We start from the raw sequence: 17,793 nt of genomic DNA, 5'->3' as shown, positions 1-17,793 counted from the left end.
GTGTGCTATTGAACGAGAGACTGTGGGAGGCTGCGGCGGTGCCACAGGGAAGGCCATGCTCCACTCTTGTCAGAGTGGCTTATGCAACAGCCATTACCATGGAGAGCAAAGAAAATGTTTCAGGTTGATGCCTGAAAGCGCTATCTGGGCTCTGTTTTATGTGTGTAGGAGGATGATGAAGGTGATGGCATTCATTTTCAGATACGTCTGACAAGTGTTATTTGTCGAACACAACCTGGTTTAATGTTACATAAAGGTTCTTTTATGTAACTAGAGGAAACTGACAAATTTGTGCTTTAAATGTTTTCATTAAATGACAGATTCACCTCCTGGTTGGACACCTTGGATTTTAATTACATGTTGCATTATTTATATATGAAGTGTCTTTGTTAACATCATTAATTAATATCCAGCTCTGTCAGTCTTGGTATGGCAGCAGATATTCTTGCACACACATGCACATACTTAACCTTCCTTCAGCACCATGACCTTCCTTCTACTTGTTAACTGCCCAGCCCACAGATTCCATAAACTTTCCCTTGTTTTTACGTGTCTTCACTTCAGGCATTGCATGCCTCAACACTGCATTAGAAATACCGTGCTGAGAAAAAGCTGACACCAGCAGAATTCTTACCACCTCAACTCGGTTGCAATCCAAATAGATTAATGTTAGGAGTACTCCTGTTAGTATTAATTCTCTCTTTTTTTTAAAGACATAAACTAACTGCTTGCATTTGCCTCTTCTCCCCTCAGACATACATTGGCAGTGTGGTGATCTCCATGAACCCCTACAGGCCCTTGCCCATCTACACGCCAGAGAAAGTGGAGGAGTACCGCAACAGGAACTTCTATGAACTCAGCCCACACATGTGAGTCCACCTCCCAGGTCTCTTCCAACTCCAGCCTGTGTATATTTAGAGTTAATATCCCTGCTGCAGACTGATGTATTTAAAGACCGATTCATGCCATCTGCACCTACCGTCTGCAAGAGTCTGGGTAGGGGTTGGGTATATTTTGTCATCTGCCTAAGTCCACGAGTTTCTTTATGAGCCCCTCTGTGTTTTCCTGGCGCATGAACTTTTGGTGCACTTGAAATCAGGATACTTGTTCTGAGGAGTGTCTGTTATCCACACCTTTATAACTCATCATTAAGGAGACGTAAAGACAACGAACTCCAGCTGCAGACTAATCTATTGCGCTTGGCATACCTCAGGATCGTTGAACTGTTGCTAAAAAGCGTCATTGCCAGCTTTTTAGAAACCTCTTCAGGGGGGCCTTTGTGATTTTCTGTGTTTGACGCGAGGCGCGACAGCCCTCAGAAAAATCTCATAAATAGCTGTCTCTGTAGCAGATTGTGGCACATCCCAAATTGTAGCGTGATTGAAGCTGCGCACCTGCCTGCTGTTGCCGTTCTTATCGAAAACATGATTAGGCCTTATGAGTTGGACAGATTTGATTTCTTTCATGTGAATTTGTGTCGTTGCTATAACAACCGTAGAGGACAGCACTTCACAAGGCATCGTTGGTCTTAATGTGGCGAGCAGGAAGCCGTCGTCTGTGTGTTGGAGATACAGTGTATTGCAAACCTCTGTAAGGATTATCAGTTTGGACCCAGTGACTAATGTTGTCGGGTGGCGGCGAGGGGGGTGGCTGAGATCAGAAGGACACTAACTCTTGTATGGAGAGTGTGTCTGGTGCTTCTGCTGGCCATTCAGTACCGTGGCAAGCCATCTGTCCGCTGGCAAAATGAAGTCAGCGTTGCTGCGAGCCTGCCAAGACAAAACAAAGCGCAGCACTCGTCAATTAGCCCGCTGTGTCTCTAGGCTGCAGCAAAGGCCCTCAGAGGCACAGACTGGGTGAGCAAGAGTGCCCCTGTCCCAGAACAGACATGCTCCCTGCAGACAAAAGCATGCTCCTTGGCTGTACTTTACAGCCAGCCATACAGAGCCGACACAGTTGCAGGCTATTTTGCGCTTTTTTTTTTTCTTTTCAGTGTCCATTGCCCCTCTCTCCACACAGAGAGGATGAAGAATGTGTAACTGTTTCTTGAATTCTAAATGGAGTACCTTTTAGTGAGTGCAACCAATGTGTTTCATTGTCATCGCGACCTGACGCACAATAGGCACATGGTGAAAGACCGCCTGAAGTGCACAGACTGGCAGAAATCGTTTTATTTATCAGCACCATGCATCTTTACTCAGCATGCGAGCGTTGACCTATCAGACGGTCAGCTACCAGCAGATTAATGGGTGACAGCTTGGTGGCGGCAGAACAGTGTTGTGGTGGTTAGCACTGATGGCTCACAGCAAGAAGGTTCCGGGTTCAAATCCATTGTGGAGTTTGCATGGTCTCCCTTGGCTTCCTCCCATCGTCCAAAGACATGCTCAGTAGGTTCATTCGAAATTGGCCTTAGGTGTGAATGGTTGTGCAGGAGAAATGTTTTTTTGGCAATACACAAGCATTTTCAAAAATGGTCTCTGCTCCTAACTGCGTTTCAACAAGATCATTTAGGTAAGAACAGAAGGTTGAAGGTTAAATAGCCGGCCATTTGTGAAACTCGGCGCAAGATCATTTTCATTCCATGCTGACATGAGCTGAGGGTGTCTACCTTAAAAAGACTGCAGTGTTGTATGTGGAGAAGTATGACAAATTTGTATGAGCTAAAATGCGATTACGGAGCCCCTCACAGAGAAATGGCATAATATAAATCTTGTTGTTCTATGCATCGGTCGGTTAAAGAGCCAAGGTACACATAGTAGGGAAATAAGTATGCATTATTTGCATGCGAATGTGGTCTGAGCTGTGTCAACACATCTGGCAGAAACACTGGAAACTGGGACAATGTCTAAGCCTGTGACTCCACGGGGTGAAGGAGTCGGGTTAATGCAAAGATAAGGTGTAATTGCTTTGGGTTGATAGGCAGGGGTCTTGCTGAGGGCAGCTCAGTATCACTGAACTATCATTTGTCTACCACTGCTAAAGCTGAACCAATATTTATTATAGCCATAGAAAGAAGTTTGCAACATCCTTCCCTAGTCAAAACCATCCATATCTGCATCTCTAGTAATGGATGAAAAAATAAGTGGACACCATCCTCTTTTAAGTAAAGAAGGTTAAGCCCTGTTTAATAGAACTGGCTCTTGTGGAAAACCTAAAATGGCAGTCACAGGCAGATTGTTTCAACATCCTACATAAATTGATCTTAATCCCCCGGTCAGACCATCTGGACCAAGCTTTGTAGCTTTGCATTGATCATCCTCAAGTAATGTTAAACCCCTAGTGTGGTCAAACTTATCACCACAATTATTCTCCACTCCATTCCGTTTTGGGTACTTTTACATCATAACCATTTTAATTAATTAATTTTAGAGCAGTCAGTAGCGCTGAAGTACTACTTAATATATTTCCTTACATAAATAACGTTAGTATAATGTATACAGATACCTATGTTTGGCATTAGCTGGTGAAAAAGCTAACAGAGAAACCTCTTGATGAGACTCATTAAAGCATATTTTTCCAAGTGTAAGAATATTCCACTTACTTCCTCTTCTGTTCTCTACAGTTTAATCCCCACTATTAACCAAATTTTTAAAAACCGATTTCATGAAGAACTTTCCCAACATTTTTTTTCGTCTGCTTTTGTTTCTTAAATTAAATCTTAAGCCTAGAGGCACCTGGGTAGCTGTGGTGTGCAAACACATTAGAGTTGTAATATTTGAATACATTTGCCTTGACTGGTATTCAAAGCAGAGCAGCGATTGTTTCACACACATAAAGCAAATCTTGTTAAGACGGTCACACCAGAGCCCTATAAATGGATTTTTCATAAAGTTAATAAGATTCGTGGAAGTATGTGCCACGGTTGCTGTATTTATTAAAAAGGCGACAAACGCTTTAACTGTTATCAGTGTGAATCCAGATTAGATCTAATTGCATTCTACCTTACTTCCTTATGTGTTTTTTTTTTTATAGGAACTCTCTGAGGAATCTAGCATCCAGTAAATGTTTTTAGATTAAAAATGACTCCCACTTCTCCGTAATGTTTCCCAAATTTAAAAAAACGCTCCTGTTTTTCACAAGTTCTCAAGCTTTGACTGACTGAGGGGCATATCATGATAGTGACATTCTAGTGCTGAAGTGGATCAGTGGTGGGTTTTAATTAAGGCAACAACAGGGGGTCCTAGGAAGGGTCCTCTTCCTGTCTTTGATCCTCATTAGACACTTGAAAGAGTACAAAATCAGCAGCTCTGCAGCAGATTTGGTCAAAGCACTTGCTGCATGGAACACGCTAACATAGTTCTAGCATGAGAGTAATTCTAAAATCAATATCACGATCATTTCCATTTTAAACTGATAGTGATTAAAAGGTTGGACTGATTTTATGAACATGTCTGAGAGAGAGGATCATTAATGTGAATTAACTGCCGTCTCACCTTTAGGGGAAAGGTTCAACTGAACATATTGAAGAGAAAAATAAGTCATCACTCCTAATGCCAGCGCTCGTCAATGTTTAACGGACCGGGACGCTGCAGGCTGCACTGATATTCTCACCTTCCTGTCACTGCAGAGACACTTAAGAGTAAAATAAACATCGATCAGCTGATGATTCCGCAGCCTTTAAGCCCTCTTTCAAGCCACCACAGGCCCCACAAGCAATGCAAATAACACCACGGTGTTGGTCTACAGCACCCTTTTAGTTAGGCCGAAGATTGTCTACAATCATGTTATGGGTGACGCCATGTTATGTTGTCACAGATGTGTTTTCTGTGACTTCCTGGCAGAGCACATGGTTATATTTAGAGTCTTTTGTAAAGAGCCAGTGACAGAATGTCAGCTGATGTGTCAAATGTTTTTCTTAAAACAGTTGTTTCTCTCTGTCTTCGGAACACACGGCAGTTTGTGTAAGAGTTCAGTGTGTGACATGACGTTGTGGGAATTGTTCATCATGGGTATTCTCTTTGGGTGAGATGAAATTTTACATAGCTGTAGGTTATTTACAGGAATAGTTGGCCAGGTTGGATTAGTTCTGGTAACACGTGTTGCTTTTGATGAATTCTGTTTCATAATTGTTGTCTCATCCTGAACATAGCTTGTGTGTGTGCGCGTGTGTGTGGCAGTGCTTTGAACACAAGTAGCAGTGATTGCATGCAGGTGCTCTTGTACTTCACACCTGCTCTTATACTCCCACCAGACAACCAGTAGTGTGTGTTTGTGTGCACGCACATCAGCTGGAGAGAGAGCTACAGCTGGTTCCCTATCTCTAAAGATGTTTAGTAGGCTAATTGCCTCTTAAGTTCAATCTTAATTAGACTTCTTGCAGATAAATAGTGGCTCATGGCTGGGTCACAGACCCGTACAGTGCATATCAATCAGTTCAGAAAAAGTCAGACAACAGATGTTTTCATTTTCCCAGGCTGAAGTGTAATTTAAATCCTGGAAATTGTGACAAATGTATCACGCTAGACTAAATCTTCAGAGATTTTTTATTTTTTATTTTTTTAAATATGCCAGGAAATTCTGCTTGTAATTAGTCTGAAATAGATTTTGCGCCATCATAGTAAAACCAGCTGTGTTTATTTATATTTTTTTTCTACAACTGCACAGCCACGCCCATCTCCATCAATCTATCCATCATTTCCTCTGCTGTCCAATTTACCCAAGAAAAAAAAAAAAGCTCTGCGCCCAGATGAGGCACCTCGTAATTATTTGGCAGGTGGTTTCCTCTTTTCTAAGCATGGGCAGAGTAGTGGAGATGAACTAATCAGTGGCCTTTCTCCATGCACAGAACATTGCAGATGGCCTGGAGTCCTCTTTTGTATGTCCCTTGCAGCCCAAAGCCAGACACAGATTGAAAGGTGTGTGTGTGTGTGTGTGTGTGTGTGTGTGTGTGTGTGTGTGTGTGTGTGTGTGTGTGTGTGTGTGTGTGTGTGTGTGTGTGTGTGTGTGTGTGTGTGTGTGTGTGTGTGTGTGTGTGTGTGTGTGTGTGTGTGTGTGTGTGTGTGTGTTGACAGTGCGCTAGCCCCATGTCTCTAGGGCAGGATCGTATTTTCGCGCTGTGTAATGAGGTATTGAGACCCCTGATGCTCTCAGCATTCAATACTTAGTGCCACTAGAGCGCTGGCTACAGCGACGAATCACGACTGGCTAATGGAGCAAAGAGACCCCGTGCAAGCAGTACGACAAGACCTCCAGCTGTCACACATATGCTTATGACAGCTTGTCTGTAAAGACAGGTTTTTGACATTCCCTAGTATTATCTTCCCTTTATTTTTAGTAGCTTGTAATAAAGACACTCCTTCCAATGCCTCACCATTTCATAGTGGAGTTCTTGTACAACTATCGTGATATCCTGCAGTAAACAAGGAATAAAATTCCTGTTTGGTCCGGCCACAATAAAAGCAACATGATGAAATCACAGCTTATGTGTCCTTGGCTAAGAATGGGAAACCCTGACTATATTAATTCGCTGCTGTTACAGCACTTTCCAGAGAAAGGCCTGTGCCCTCCGTGTGGAAAAGCATCAAAGATTATGTGTCACATGTTTGAGTAAACTAATTGTGCTGATGGCTTTCCTGACAAACATTATGACTGTGTGATTACTCTCAACAGATTGCCATATTTTGCTCAGAAGTCGGATTAAAAACTACTCTGTTCACATTGGCGGCTGCACATGCAAAACATGTGGGTGGCAAGCTGGTTATGCTATAGGGGTTGTGTTTACATGCACACTTACATGCCACTTATGAGTCCTACTTTTGATGTTCTCAAAGACATGGAACGTGGAGAAATCTGGTTATTCATATCCCGTATAAAATGCATGATAAGCATTAGACTGCCGGTCTAATACAGAGGGTGTAGCTAGACGGGATGTGGCTAGCACAAGCAGGTTGTACAAATTTCAGTTGGAATACTTGTATTTTTCTACTGTTTTCCACCATGACCTGACATTCTCAGTTGCATGCATTGGCTTGCTGTATATAGCCTCCTAAAATCTAAAAAGTAAAGGCTGATCCAGCTCTCTGAAATCGGGATATGCTGCTTTCATTTGCAAATCCAAAAAAAAACACAATCATCTCAAGTCATGTAAACACACCCATGGCGAGACACAAGACTGCCTGTTTGTGATTCTTTTGGGACGTGGCCGTCGGGGGACGTTGTTTACTTGTAGGATATTGGATTAAGATAAAACGGGTAATTTAAAGATTTATCTGTAGGTGGAATGGACTTTAGAGTCATTTATTGCATGATGCCATCACACTATGTTTGCTCTTTCAGAGTTGCCATATCGCTATAAAAGGGCAATGAATAAAAAGCTCTACATTTCCTGTATAATTAAGACAGTTGCACCCGAATGTGTTTATCTTGGCTCCTGCGCTTCTTTTGAGTTTATCATTCTGTACTGAAATGCTTTTTCAACTGAAAAATGCTGCATTCACCTTCAGCTGTTTAGGTATGCGAGTTTGAAAGTGTTTCTTGCCATCAAATGGCCTCGTTGTCACAAAAGCTTGTGTGTTTTGCCCCCATTCCGTCCAGCACAACTCCAATTTGGTAAGAAGCTTATGCCACATGTCCTTGTTATTATAAGACTTTGTTCAAGGAGGCCTACATGAATTGCAGCACAGAACCTGTACGTAGGTAGATGTAAGTGGGCACTTGTTGAAATGGCTTTTTGACTCAGGTGGGCAGAGCGAGTCCTCCTCAGCATGTGTGTTGGCGTAATGGTGTGCTGCAGAGCGCTGACAGAAAAAGTGTTCCTTTTTCCTCCCACCACTTTAACTGAAGAATAAAATGCAATTGAATTATGTGCTCATTTATCATCAAATACATGGAGGCGCAAATCTCCTGTTGCAAAAACACAACAGGCTGTAACACAAAAGTAATTTTCCTCTCTTTTAAGGGTTTATAGACCATAAGCCTGGTGTTGAAATTTAAATATGCATCTTATTTATTTTAATTCTGATATGTTGGTTATAGCTTCCCCTCTAGTGCTGCTTACTTATATGGAGTACAAAGTGTGAGAGTTTGTGTTGAAGTTGGCCCAGGATGTGTATCGTCACCTCTCTTCCATGTTGTCTTTCACCACACTGTCAAGCTGTGTGCTGTCTATGCAAGTTTAGAACTTAAATTTAGTGGTGCTCAGTTTATATCAGCCTAAGTGGTTCAATCATTTGTCCATATTAAATTTGACTTTATTTGGTAGCAGCGTTGGCTTCGTGAGGAAGGTTAGGAATCCCGCGAATGTACTTAAACACCTGCCAATAGTCCAACGTAACCCTGATTAAACATTGCCTTCATTGTCACGTATTACTTCTCTAAGCATAATACTTAATTTTTGTATATTTCTCTTTTGTCTGCAACAGTCCAAAATCCACTGTAAACTCTGTCTATTCATGGTCAGAACAATGGGTACCAGGCTTTTATCTGTGTACACAGCTTGCAACAACATGTGTGAGGCACACCAAAGCGGAGGTAAACAGATAAGGTGCGTATCAGCTGCAGGGAATATTGCCCCCCCATGACACTTTATATCTCGGCAATAATATGTAATTTATTGTTTAGCGAGTCATCAATACACTTACACTTCCATTAATTCCTAGCACGTGTGTGCACAGCTGTCCTATTCACCTTTGATTAATTTGTTCCTGCTGAACAGAACGTCCCTGAAATCATCAGGGTTGACAAACATTGCACTTTATAACACACAAGCATTGTATTTTACATTTTAATATGAGTGCACATGTGTTTTAATTGGGCCATGTACAGCGATACTCTAATTGAGGGAGTCCAGTGGAAGATTGCTGAGGTTATGTCGCTGTAGAGCTGTGTTCACACTTTAGGCAGTGTATAGTCATGGAAGGCCATAATGCGGTTGGCCTCATGAAAAAAATAACAAGTACAGAATATGAAATTTGGATGTATAAATTAATTTCTGAGTTCACCTCGGGTACGTCTAGGGGCCCTAAAGGTCAGTCTGGCTTTGCATAGAGAAACTGTACATACTAATGGAAATTTAATCTGCTAGCCATTAACAAGTGGGCTTTTTGCACTGAAGCAGTTAATATGGAGAAAACTGGAGGATAGAAGGATAGATGGATGGATTGATTTTATTTTTTATGGATGGATGGATGGATGGATGGATGGATGGATGGATGGATGGATGGATTAGTTTGGGATCTAGGGAATTTGTTTTTTGAGTTGTTCCGAAACCGTTTTTGTGTGCGTATCTATGTCAGACAACATCCTACTGATTGTTATTATGTTATGGGGTAGGGGTGCAAGTAGGTGTAAGTAACAGCCACATGAAGCCAGGTCCAGAAGTTTCACACTGTATTTCGTCACAAGATGGTCAATGTTATTCACTTCTCCCATCAGTGGTTTTAATGTTATGCCCAATCGGTACAGAATGAATAATAAAACAACGTGGGAACAATGAATGAGTTCTAATACAGTTAAATGTCCATGCTATATAAGGCTCATTCTCATTTCTGCCCTGAGGAGGAAGGCGTCAGCCACCAGCGTGGTGCTGATGTGTGACCAGCATGCTGTCGCTCAGACCCACAATGACTCTGTATGTGGATCAGTGGGTCACACGGTCACCCCAAAGCCTGGAGCTGCTTTGAAGCCATGCCAGTTGATCTTGTTCTAAATTGGGCATGACGGGTTATTTCTATGCAGCCTTTATGTGCAAGTGTGTGTTTACAGCACGTGTTGAGATACCCTCGTAAGGCCAAGATTGCCAAGAATAGACTAAAGATCTGTTGGATTTCTGCCGTTTAATGACTGAAATATCTCAACAACTACTTGATAGGTTGCCATGAAATTTCCTTAGTACGATTTAAGATTAAGTTTAAGTAAGTTTAATTAATGAATAAAGAACTGTTTTGGCAAGACTTCATTGATTTAGGAGCATGGTGTGTGATTTTTATGTCCTCTGCAACGACCACAAGTATTACAAGTATGCCAAAATGCTATCTGCTCTTGGGCTTGCTTGTTTTCAAACCTCTCTCACTGTTAAGTGTTAAGTTTTGGCATGTGAGGTATGGTGATGGGCAAAATTCTTGTCCATTCATATGTCAAGTGTGTTCAAGTCCCTGCCCGAAGGACGTCAGAGGGTTATGTGTAACGAAACCTCTGCCACCTCATGTTGGGTAAAGGGCACCTTATGGCATTTGTTTCCCTATGTTTCCAAAGTCTGCGATTTTAGTCAGAGATGTGGAAGACCTCAAACAACCTCATAATCAAAGAGCAAGGTCTTCTTTCTAAACTCCTTTTCATATCAACACCAAGTGTTCAAGGACTCGAGTCGTACAAGTGCTTCAAGGTGAACTTATCTGCATCCTAGCATACTTCAGCGTCGATGGTTTTGGGTTTCTTGCTCTCTGTGAGGACAAAGTGACCCCAAGCCCTGATGTAGTGGAAAGATTAAACATGGAGAGAAAGATGAAGAGAGGAAGTCCTCAGACCTGACTGGACTGGTGCCTCCCGTGCTATAAAAAGATGTCTTGCTCTTCTGTTCCCATTTTCCTGTCCGTGGCTGTGCACATGTGGCTTATGTATTCTTTTTTTTTTTTCCTCAAGTGTGTTTTTCTACTGTGTAGCCTCCAGCTAAAGGCAGGCTCCAAGGGTTCATCCGTGTCCTTTGTTATACAACACTGTATGAAATTCATATAAATACAGCATATAAAGGTGTACAGGCTCACATAAAGCTGCTGAATGAGGCTCAGAAGACTCTTTGTTGAAGTATTGCTTTGAGGATGTTTTCCTACCTTGCTCAGCGTGCTTATTTCCTGCTTTTCCAAGGATCCCATAAACAGCTCTGCCTGGTGTTTTCCCCTGCTGTGGAACACTAAATTGCTGTGCAGTAAAGTGAATTAGAGCCCTGGACCCCCTCGGAGTTTGATGTATGGGTGGAGGAGTATCAATGAGCAATTTAGCTGAGGTCTCAGACAACCTCTAGTGAGTGTTGAATAAATTAGAGATCTGTGGCAGAAGTGCTTCACTCTGAACTTTTAATTTAGAGAGCTGGAGGTGTCCTTTAATGCACCTTGCACATAGCACACTGCTGTTTCGGATTTAAGACTGTTATCACAATTTTGTGTCGAATTAGTTCGGTTCTTGCCCCCTATGCTGATCTTCTCCTACACCACCTGTTTTAGAGTGTAGCATTGTAGTTACACAGATGGTTCACATCTGTCAGAAGCAAGACCGTCTGTGTGCATGTTTGCATCCGTTCCCTTGCCCACACACACACACACACCAGCAAAGTGGCCTTTAAACTCTGAACATGATTGAATGCGTGCCACTGTATTTGTGTTTGCTTCTTGCAACACCCACACACACTTCCACCTGGTCGTACAACGTCCGGAAAGAGTTGCTTCCTTGGCTGCTCCATCAGAGTCGGGGCGGATTTCCTGACGTCTCTAGAGAAGCCGGGTCACACTGAGATCACACAGGCTACTGTACTGCTGCCACCACCACTACCCCCACCCCCACCCCAGCGGTGTTACAATCCTCTAAATCTGAACAGTGGATCCATTATATGACTGGGAGAAGAACAAAGTGGTATTTTTTTAAGTGAGTATGCAAATGACCTACATGGCTAATAGCCTCTGAGCAAGATTATCATTGTTAGCAAAAGGCCTATCATCTCCCAGTAGCTTGGTGGGCTGCGCTCCAGACCATGCATTACATCTTCATTAGCATCAGCAAATCACGACTTTTAGTCTGTGCTGAGTCTGCCCTCAAAGTACTCCACCCTTTTAATATTCAGGTCACAAACTACAGGCCCATCATCTTTTCTTCTGCCCCAGTTACCAGAGGCTGGTAGTGAAGGAACTGACTAGACTATTTTCTACTGCTTACCTCATGCCAGTGTGGCTTTGTGTTCACCGCTGCCACGTGCAAGTCCAAATTACAGCCTGCAGGCAGATGTGACGAGGATGTGCCAAGCAGCACTTGAAGTCCAAGGCCTTATCCTAGTCTAACCCCCCACACACACACACGCCCATCTACACACACTGATCAGGGAGGCCTTTGGGATTTTGGTTCTTCACTTTTTGCCTGCTGTCTTTGATGGCGACCTTGGTGCTTCATCATCGTTTTGACTTCTACATTTGTGAAGTGGTACGGTTGCCGTTCAGACTGCTTTCATGCTCCTAATGATAGCATAATGCTGTACCACATGATTGTACATTATTTCTAATTATGCCTGGGTTTTCTTGCAATTGAGCATCCCTAGAATAAAAATACGGGTTTCTTGTGAGAATTCAGTGCCGGTTTGGTTCTTTTATTTTTGATTAAAGATCTATATGTGTTGTCTGCTCTGTGCAGATTTGGGCGTGGCTTCCTGCTTCTGACCTCTATTCATATTGTGATTATGTGTTGGCTATTCATATTCATATGACCTGCTTAGCGTGTGCTCATCTGTGTGTGTGTGTGTGTGTGTGTGTGTGTGTGTGTGTGTGTGTGTGTGTGTGACACTGGGACATGTTGGTGGAAGGGGACCTCCCACTCCTATTTTACGCCCCTCGCCCGCTCCTGGTCCACTCCCCCCCGCCGGCCCACAGGCCTCCTCTGGGGAAGAGATAATAGTGTGATGGTTTGCTCATTGTCAGGATCACGTCAGGCAACAGGGGTGTTTACACAAAAGCAGACATCTGCTGTGCTCTGCTACCCTTTTCAGCAGTGACGTAATGTCCTGTGGCAAGTCTCATCCATGCAAAACTGGTGGATTGGCGTACAGGAGAGGGGAGGGGCTGGTCTCTGATCAGAGATTGTGGGGGTGGGGATTGAATGAGAGGCTTATGCTTGGTTGGGCAGGGAAAAACACAGTTGTTACAACTCTTGGCACCAAAAGTTTAGAATTAAACCTGTTAGGTTGGGATGGAGCATGCTAACCGTATCAGTTGCTGGGAATTGTTGGTTGTCATAGCTGTACATGCATTTGCTGCAGTATATGTGCATTACTACTAGATTAAATGTTCAGTATGTTTAAATATTTCTGTCTCCCACTGCTTTGAAAACAGTGCGCACAATGACCATTTTTAATAACTAGTTTACCTGCCTAGCATCTTCTTCTTTTAGGTTTATTGCCTGTAACATTTGTTTTATGGGTACATGCATGCAGTACTCAGACCCATTATTTTAAGACTTTACATGTGGGAAAGGGGAAAAAATTAATTGCAAGGCTGCTTTATTAGAGTGTAGTTCCTATAGTTTATAGTCTAAGTTGTTAGCATGTGTCCTCATGGTATGCTATGGAGCATAATATAGCGAAAAGCCATCTGACCATCTGTGGAAAAATAATCTTCCCAGAGTACCTTTAAATGTTGCCACAAGAAGATTTTAGTAAATACACAAGTTTTACAAAAGAAGTGCTGCATTAGTGCACTCCTTTACCTCAGGAACTGTGTTGCAGGCCCACACTCAGGGTTCAAGAGGGAGAAGACTGGTGGCCGGGCCGAATTGGCTCTGATCCAAAGCGATGTGTGATGGCGCAGAACCCTAAGCTCCATTAGTCTGCCTGAGCTTTAACTTCGTATTATGGTCTGGAATGCATTCATCTGGCTGTTCATCTCTGCCGCCCCCCTGCGTGCGCTCCATCATTGCTCCTTACTAGCAATCAGCTACGTTGCAAATCAGGGTTCAGTCCAGTGTGTGATTACATGCTTCAAGTTCTGGATCCCCCGCAATACTGACTCAACTAATGCGTTCATTGCTGTACTTTAAATTGGGTTTAGACATGAGTTTCTTTTTCCATGTCTCGGCGTCTTAATACAAGTTGAAGTAGGGGAAAAAGGAAATTATAGAATGATTCTGCACAACCCTTCACCATAGGGCATTCTAAAAACATCCCTTAGCAAGCCTCTTTGAACCTGATCTAACCGCTTTCGGAGCCCAATGACTGGTGGTGCGTTACACTTCTATGTGTAATGTATCTGAATCTGACAACAACTTTGCCTCTACAAGTAAATGTGACCCCAACAGCCGTACATCAGATATCCCATTTCATACTAAGTGCCCATTGCTAAGGCTGCATGAAAGTCCCTGTCAGGATCTGTGAATGTCAGACATTCCTTTTTGCGTTCATGTCTAGTACACTTAGCACATATAAATACTTGATTAATTATATTACTGAACCTGGGAGATTTGAGCTCTCCCACCCTCCAGGCAAGGAGTACGACCAAATTAGACACTGGGGAGACTGTTTAGAAGCATTCCTCCAAAATTACCTCAAGATATATTTACCCTGTGCTCAGTGTGAAATGTAACACTTAAAGATGTTCTTAGCTTAGATCTTAGCTTGATATTTTAAAAGCTGACAGTATAAATCCTTCATGGTTTGAACTACTAGAACTGAATTATATTAACACTTAGTGCAGCTGTAGAATTTATAGGATTTTGACTTGCTTAAGGGCACTGTGGATAGACCCTATCAATATCAACCAATCATATTACCCTTAAGCCCAGTTTAACACCTATCCTGTAATGGTCCACCAGTGCAGAACTTGAGCACCTAACCCTGGCAGAACTTTTTAAAACCCAGTTACTTTGCAGTCTTGTGTCCTGCTGGAGGCAAATAGTTGGGTTGTTGCTTTCCTGTAGATGTCTGCTTGCTTGCCAAGGGTAAAAAAAAAAAAAAAAAAAACTCGTCAAAGCTTTCCTTGCTGTTCCTTCTTTGTGGGCGTATCTCATCACAATTACAGACTAATGTGCCACATAAAGTTGAAGCTGTCATTGTGATGTGGCCGTCTCACCGTCCACGCCCTACTCTCAAACCATCAGAGGGGATTGTCTGCACAAAGAGAACAAATAATATATTGTTCTGGAATTCAGTGGGGGTGAAACTACAGTAATGAGTCCCACTTTCCCATTGTATCGGTGTCCCGGAATGTGTGACAATAGGCTTCATTTTAAAATAAGCTCTCATCTTTTATCTTCTATTTTTCTGTGTAAGGTTATATTCTTCATTGTCATAAAATCATTGAAACACCTGGGTTATTTTTTTAAATTGGTTTCTTTTTTACATTGTACATCATTGTACAAAACTTATCCTGAATGTAATTGCGATCGGTCAAAAAAGGCTACGTAGCGGACTTTGTTTGAACAGCAGCATTAGTTTGGTACATATATTTCGGAAAAAGAGCAAAAAGTAGTTAACTGTCAAAGCCAAATACGAAATACAAACCAGCCAGTGTTGCTAAATTAAGCCGTGAGCCATGTGGATGGCCTACAGATGGAACCCCATTTCCAATAAAGCCACATGCTATTGATCAGGGCCCAGAAATTGTCCTCTAAAGTTATTTTCGCCACTACCTCGGAAAATACTTAACAATGAGTGTTCACTGCAGGGCATGTAATGGTTATGTGAAGGCTTATGGCTTTTGTGACTTTTGTCTTTCAGCTTTGCGTTGGCGGATGAGGCCTACCGTTCACTGAGGGACCAGGACAAGGACCAGTGCATCCTCATCACAGGGGAAAGTGGGGCTGGGAAAACCGGTAAGTGATCCTAATTTGCATGTAATTTCAGTGGAAATTTGAGTTGCAGTCAAAGGCCACTTACACACCAAACAAGCATCACACTGCTTTCCACGCACGGCGAGACAGGTTCATATCTGGGATCTGCTTCCAGCAAACATATGCCTCGAGTGTACTTATACCATCTGTTCCCAGCATGAACATGAACAGTTCTTCATCTGACAAAGCTAAGATGAAATAATGCTTCTAATCAAGAGCGCGTAATTTTTTACAAGTCTCACAGTCGGTAGCCATTAGATCCATGGAGGGTACAAAATGTGCCTCTTGCATACTCAGCTGTTCTTGTTTGTTGTGCTTTGTTTGAGGCATAGTCAAAACTTATGTTAAAAACAACTTTAAGATAAGGGTTGTTATGTATAAAGCCTCACTGCAGATTTAGATCAGATCTACAATAAAAGGACGCTTGCTGTGCTGGTGTTGTTTTGAGAACGTCTTGTTGGTACATGAAACACAACATTAACTCTCGGTCATGTTGCATGCATTCGGTTTCCAGTTAAAGGCGAAGGGCCACGTATCACAATATATCTGCAGCAAACAGATTGTGTCCTGTTGTATTCAAATTCTTCCCACGTAAGGTGGCAAACTTGAGGATTTGAGTCCTGGTTTATCTGGAAATATGTCTAGTTACTAGTGTTAATGGCAAACGAGTGAATAAAACGTTACACAGGGGAATTAATTGGTAACGTTGGTGAGGGGTTGCTGGAGTGCAGCTCCTCATCAGCAGCTCACTGTGGATGCTCCTCATTGCTCCGTAATTCCTAGCGATATTTCAGACTTTTCCGCTGCCATATGGGCTAAGCTCACTAATAAATACATGGCATTTCCCGTGACTACTCCCGACTTTCCCGACTGAAAAAAGGCCAGCTCCTGTTTTACAAGTTAAATGCATTCAAAGTGGAGTTGTGAAAGTAAAAATGTTCTGTTTGTGTTAGAAAAATCTCTGAACCCTTAAGTTATCACACGATGGCAGTTAAGCGTTCATTTGTTTATAGACATTACATTAGCTGGAACTTTTTCCACGAATGTCCATGAATACCTACTGTAAATATTGTAATATAATGAGCCACGTTTTTCTCTCGCCATTGCATTAACTCGTTTGGTGACAGACAGGGACTGAACAAGCATTTAACACTTCTAAGATTGTCACTCACGCTTGCCAAGTTGAAGACTTCATACTGGACTTGGCATCAGACTAGAAATACTAAATGAAGCGCATGCTAGGGAAAAGCTGTGCTCACATCCTCACTTCTTGACTTGTGTTAGTTTTATAGTAGCGCCGCCACATTCCACGCCAATTTCCCATGAGGATTAACATGTCCTGGCCCGTGTGGTGCTGTGTCACAGGTGATGTCAGTTTTGAATTGGCAGAACGCAAACCATGGAAACGTTGTCGCAATCTACACATAAGATGTCTTCCTGCACAGTCCAGACATTCAGTCATAACATTTTTTTTCCCATCATTTTTTTTTTTATTCTTTTTCTCATGAGTGGGGCTTTCTACTTCATATTCAGCAGATTTTAATCTCCCAGGCTACATGTGCATGTTTGACTTACTATAAGTGTGGGAGTAAGTAGTAATCTGCGCCCACTGAAATTGTGGCTTTAATCATAAGTTTGGCAATATGGGAAAAAGGGAACATGTCATCATTTCCTCTTTGATGTAATTGCTAATGTCCCAAATACTGTGCCGATGGGGAAAGCAGATGCTTAGTCAACTGAACGTTTTTTTAAATTTTTTTCTTCTTTATGAAGTTTCATGTGTTTTAATTTTGACAAGGTTGAGCTTTAGTGATCGGTACGTCAGACGTCAGTATTGACTCACTACATAAAGAAATACTAAAAGTTACTAAAAGCCACTGTCAGCAGTGTGTACAGTTATCAGCTACCCATAAACATTAACATAAACATTTTTGTGGTGAAATGCAGGATAACATACAGCCCAAATATGTCCAACCACAGTTCATTTTGACAGGTCATGTTTTGCCTGATGCTCTAGCCTTTACGTGGACTCTTTCACCCTCTCATGGATATTACAAACCCTGCTCCAAGATGCTACTGCTGCCGCCAAGTCAGAGATAAATTTGGATTTCAGTAATCTCATCAGCCCCGAAGCTTTGTAGGGGAATAAGGCCATCAAAACCCACCCCATCGATATGGGTCATTGATGTTTGTGTGTGTGTGTGGGGGTTTTCTCGTGCTCCGTCATACCCAGACCTCCGTGTGAACATCATTATCAGATGCTGACACAGTGTGCAG

At 42.4% G+C, this 17,793-nt stretch overlaps 1 protein-coding gene across 8 annotated transcripts in view; it reads left to right on the top strand.

Annotated features, from left to right (window-relative positions):
* Window positions 1-17,793, top strand: part of myo1b (myosin IB) — a 59,839-nt gene that overhangs the window by 11,007 nt on the left and 31,039 nt on the right. For all 8 annotated transcript variants that reach the window (XM_047600933.1, XM_047600934.1, XM_047600935.1 and 5 more), the window contains exons 3-4: window positions 754-869; window positions 15,404-15,498. In XM_047600933.1, the coding sequence (XP_047456889.1) occupies window positions 754-869; window positions 15,404-15,498 (211 nt within the window). The remainder of the gene's footprint in view (window positions 1-753; window positions 870-15,403; window positions 15,499-17,793) is intronic.

This window comes from Mugil cephalus, chromosome 12 (assembly GCF_022458985.1).
Source record: "Mugil cephalus isolate CIBA_MC_2020 chromosome 12, CIBA_Mcephalus_1.1, whole genome shotgun sequence".
NCBI lineage: Eukaryota > Metazoa > Chordata > Actinopteri > Mugiliformes > Mugilidae > Mugil > Mugil cephalus.
Note: the sequence above shows the minus strand (reverse complement) of the source record. Positions and strands in the feature narration are given on the sequence as shown.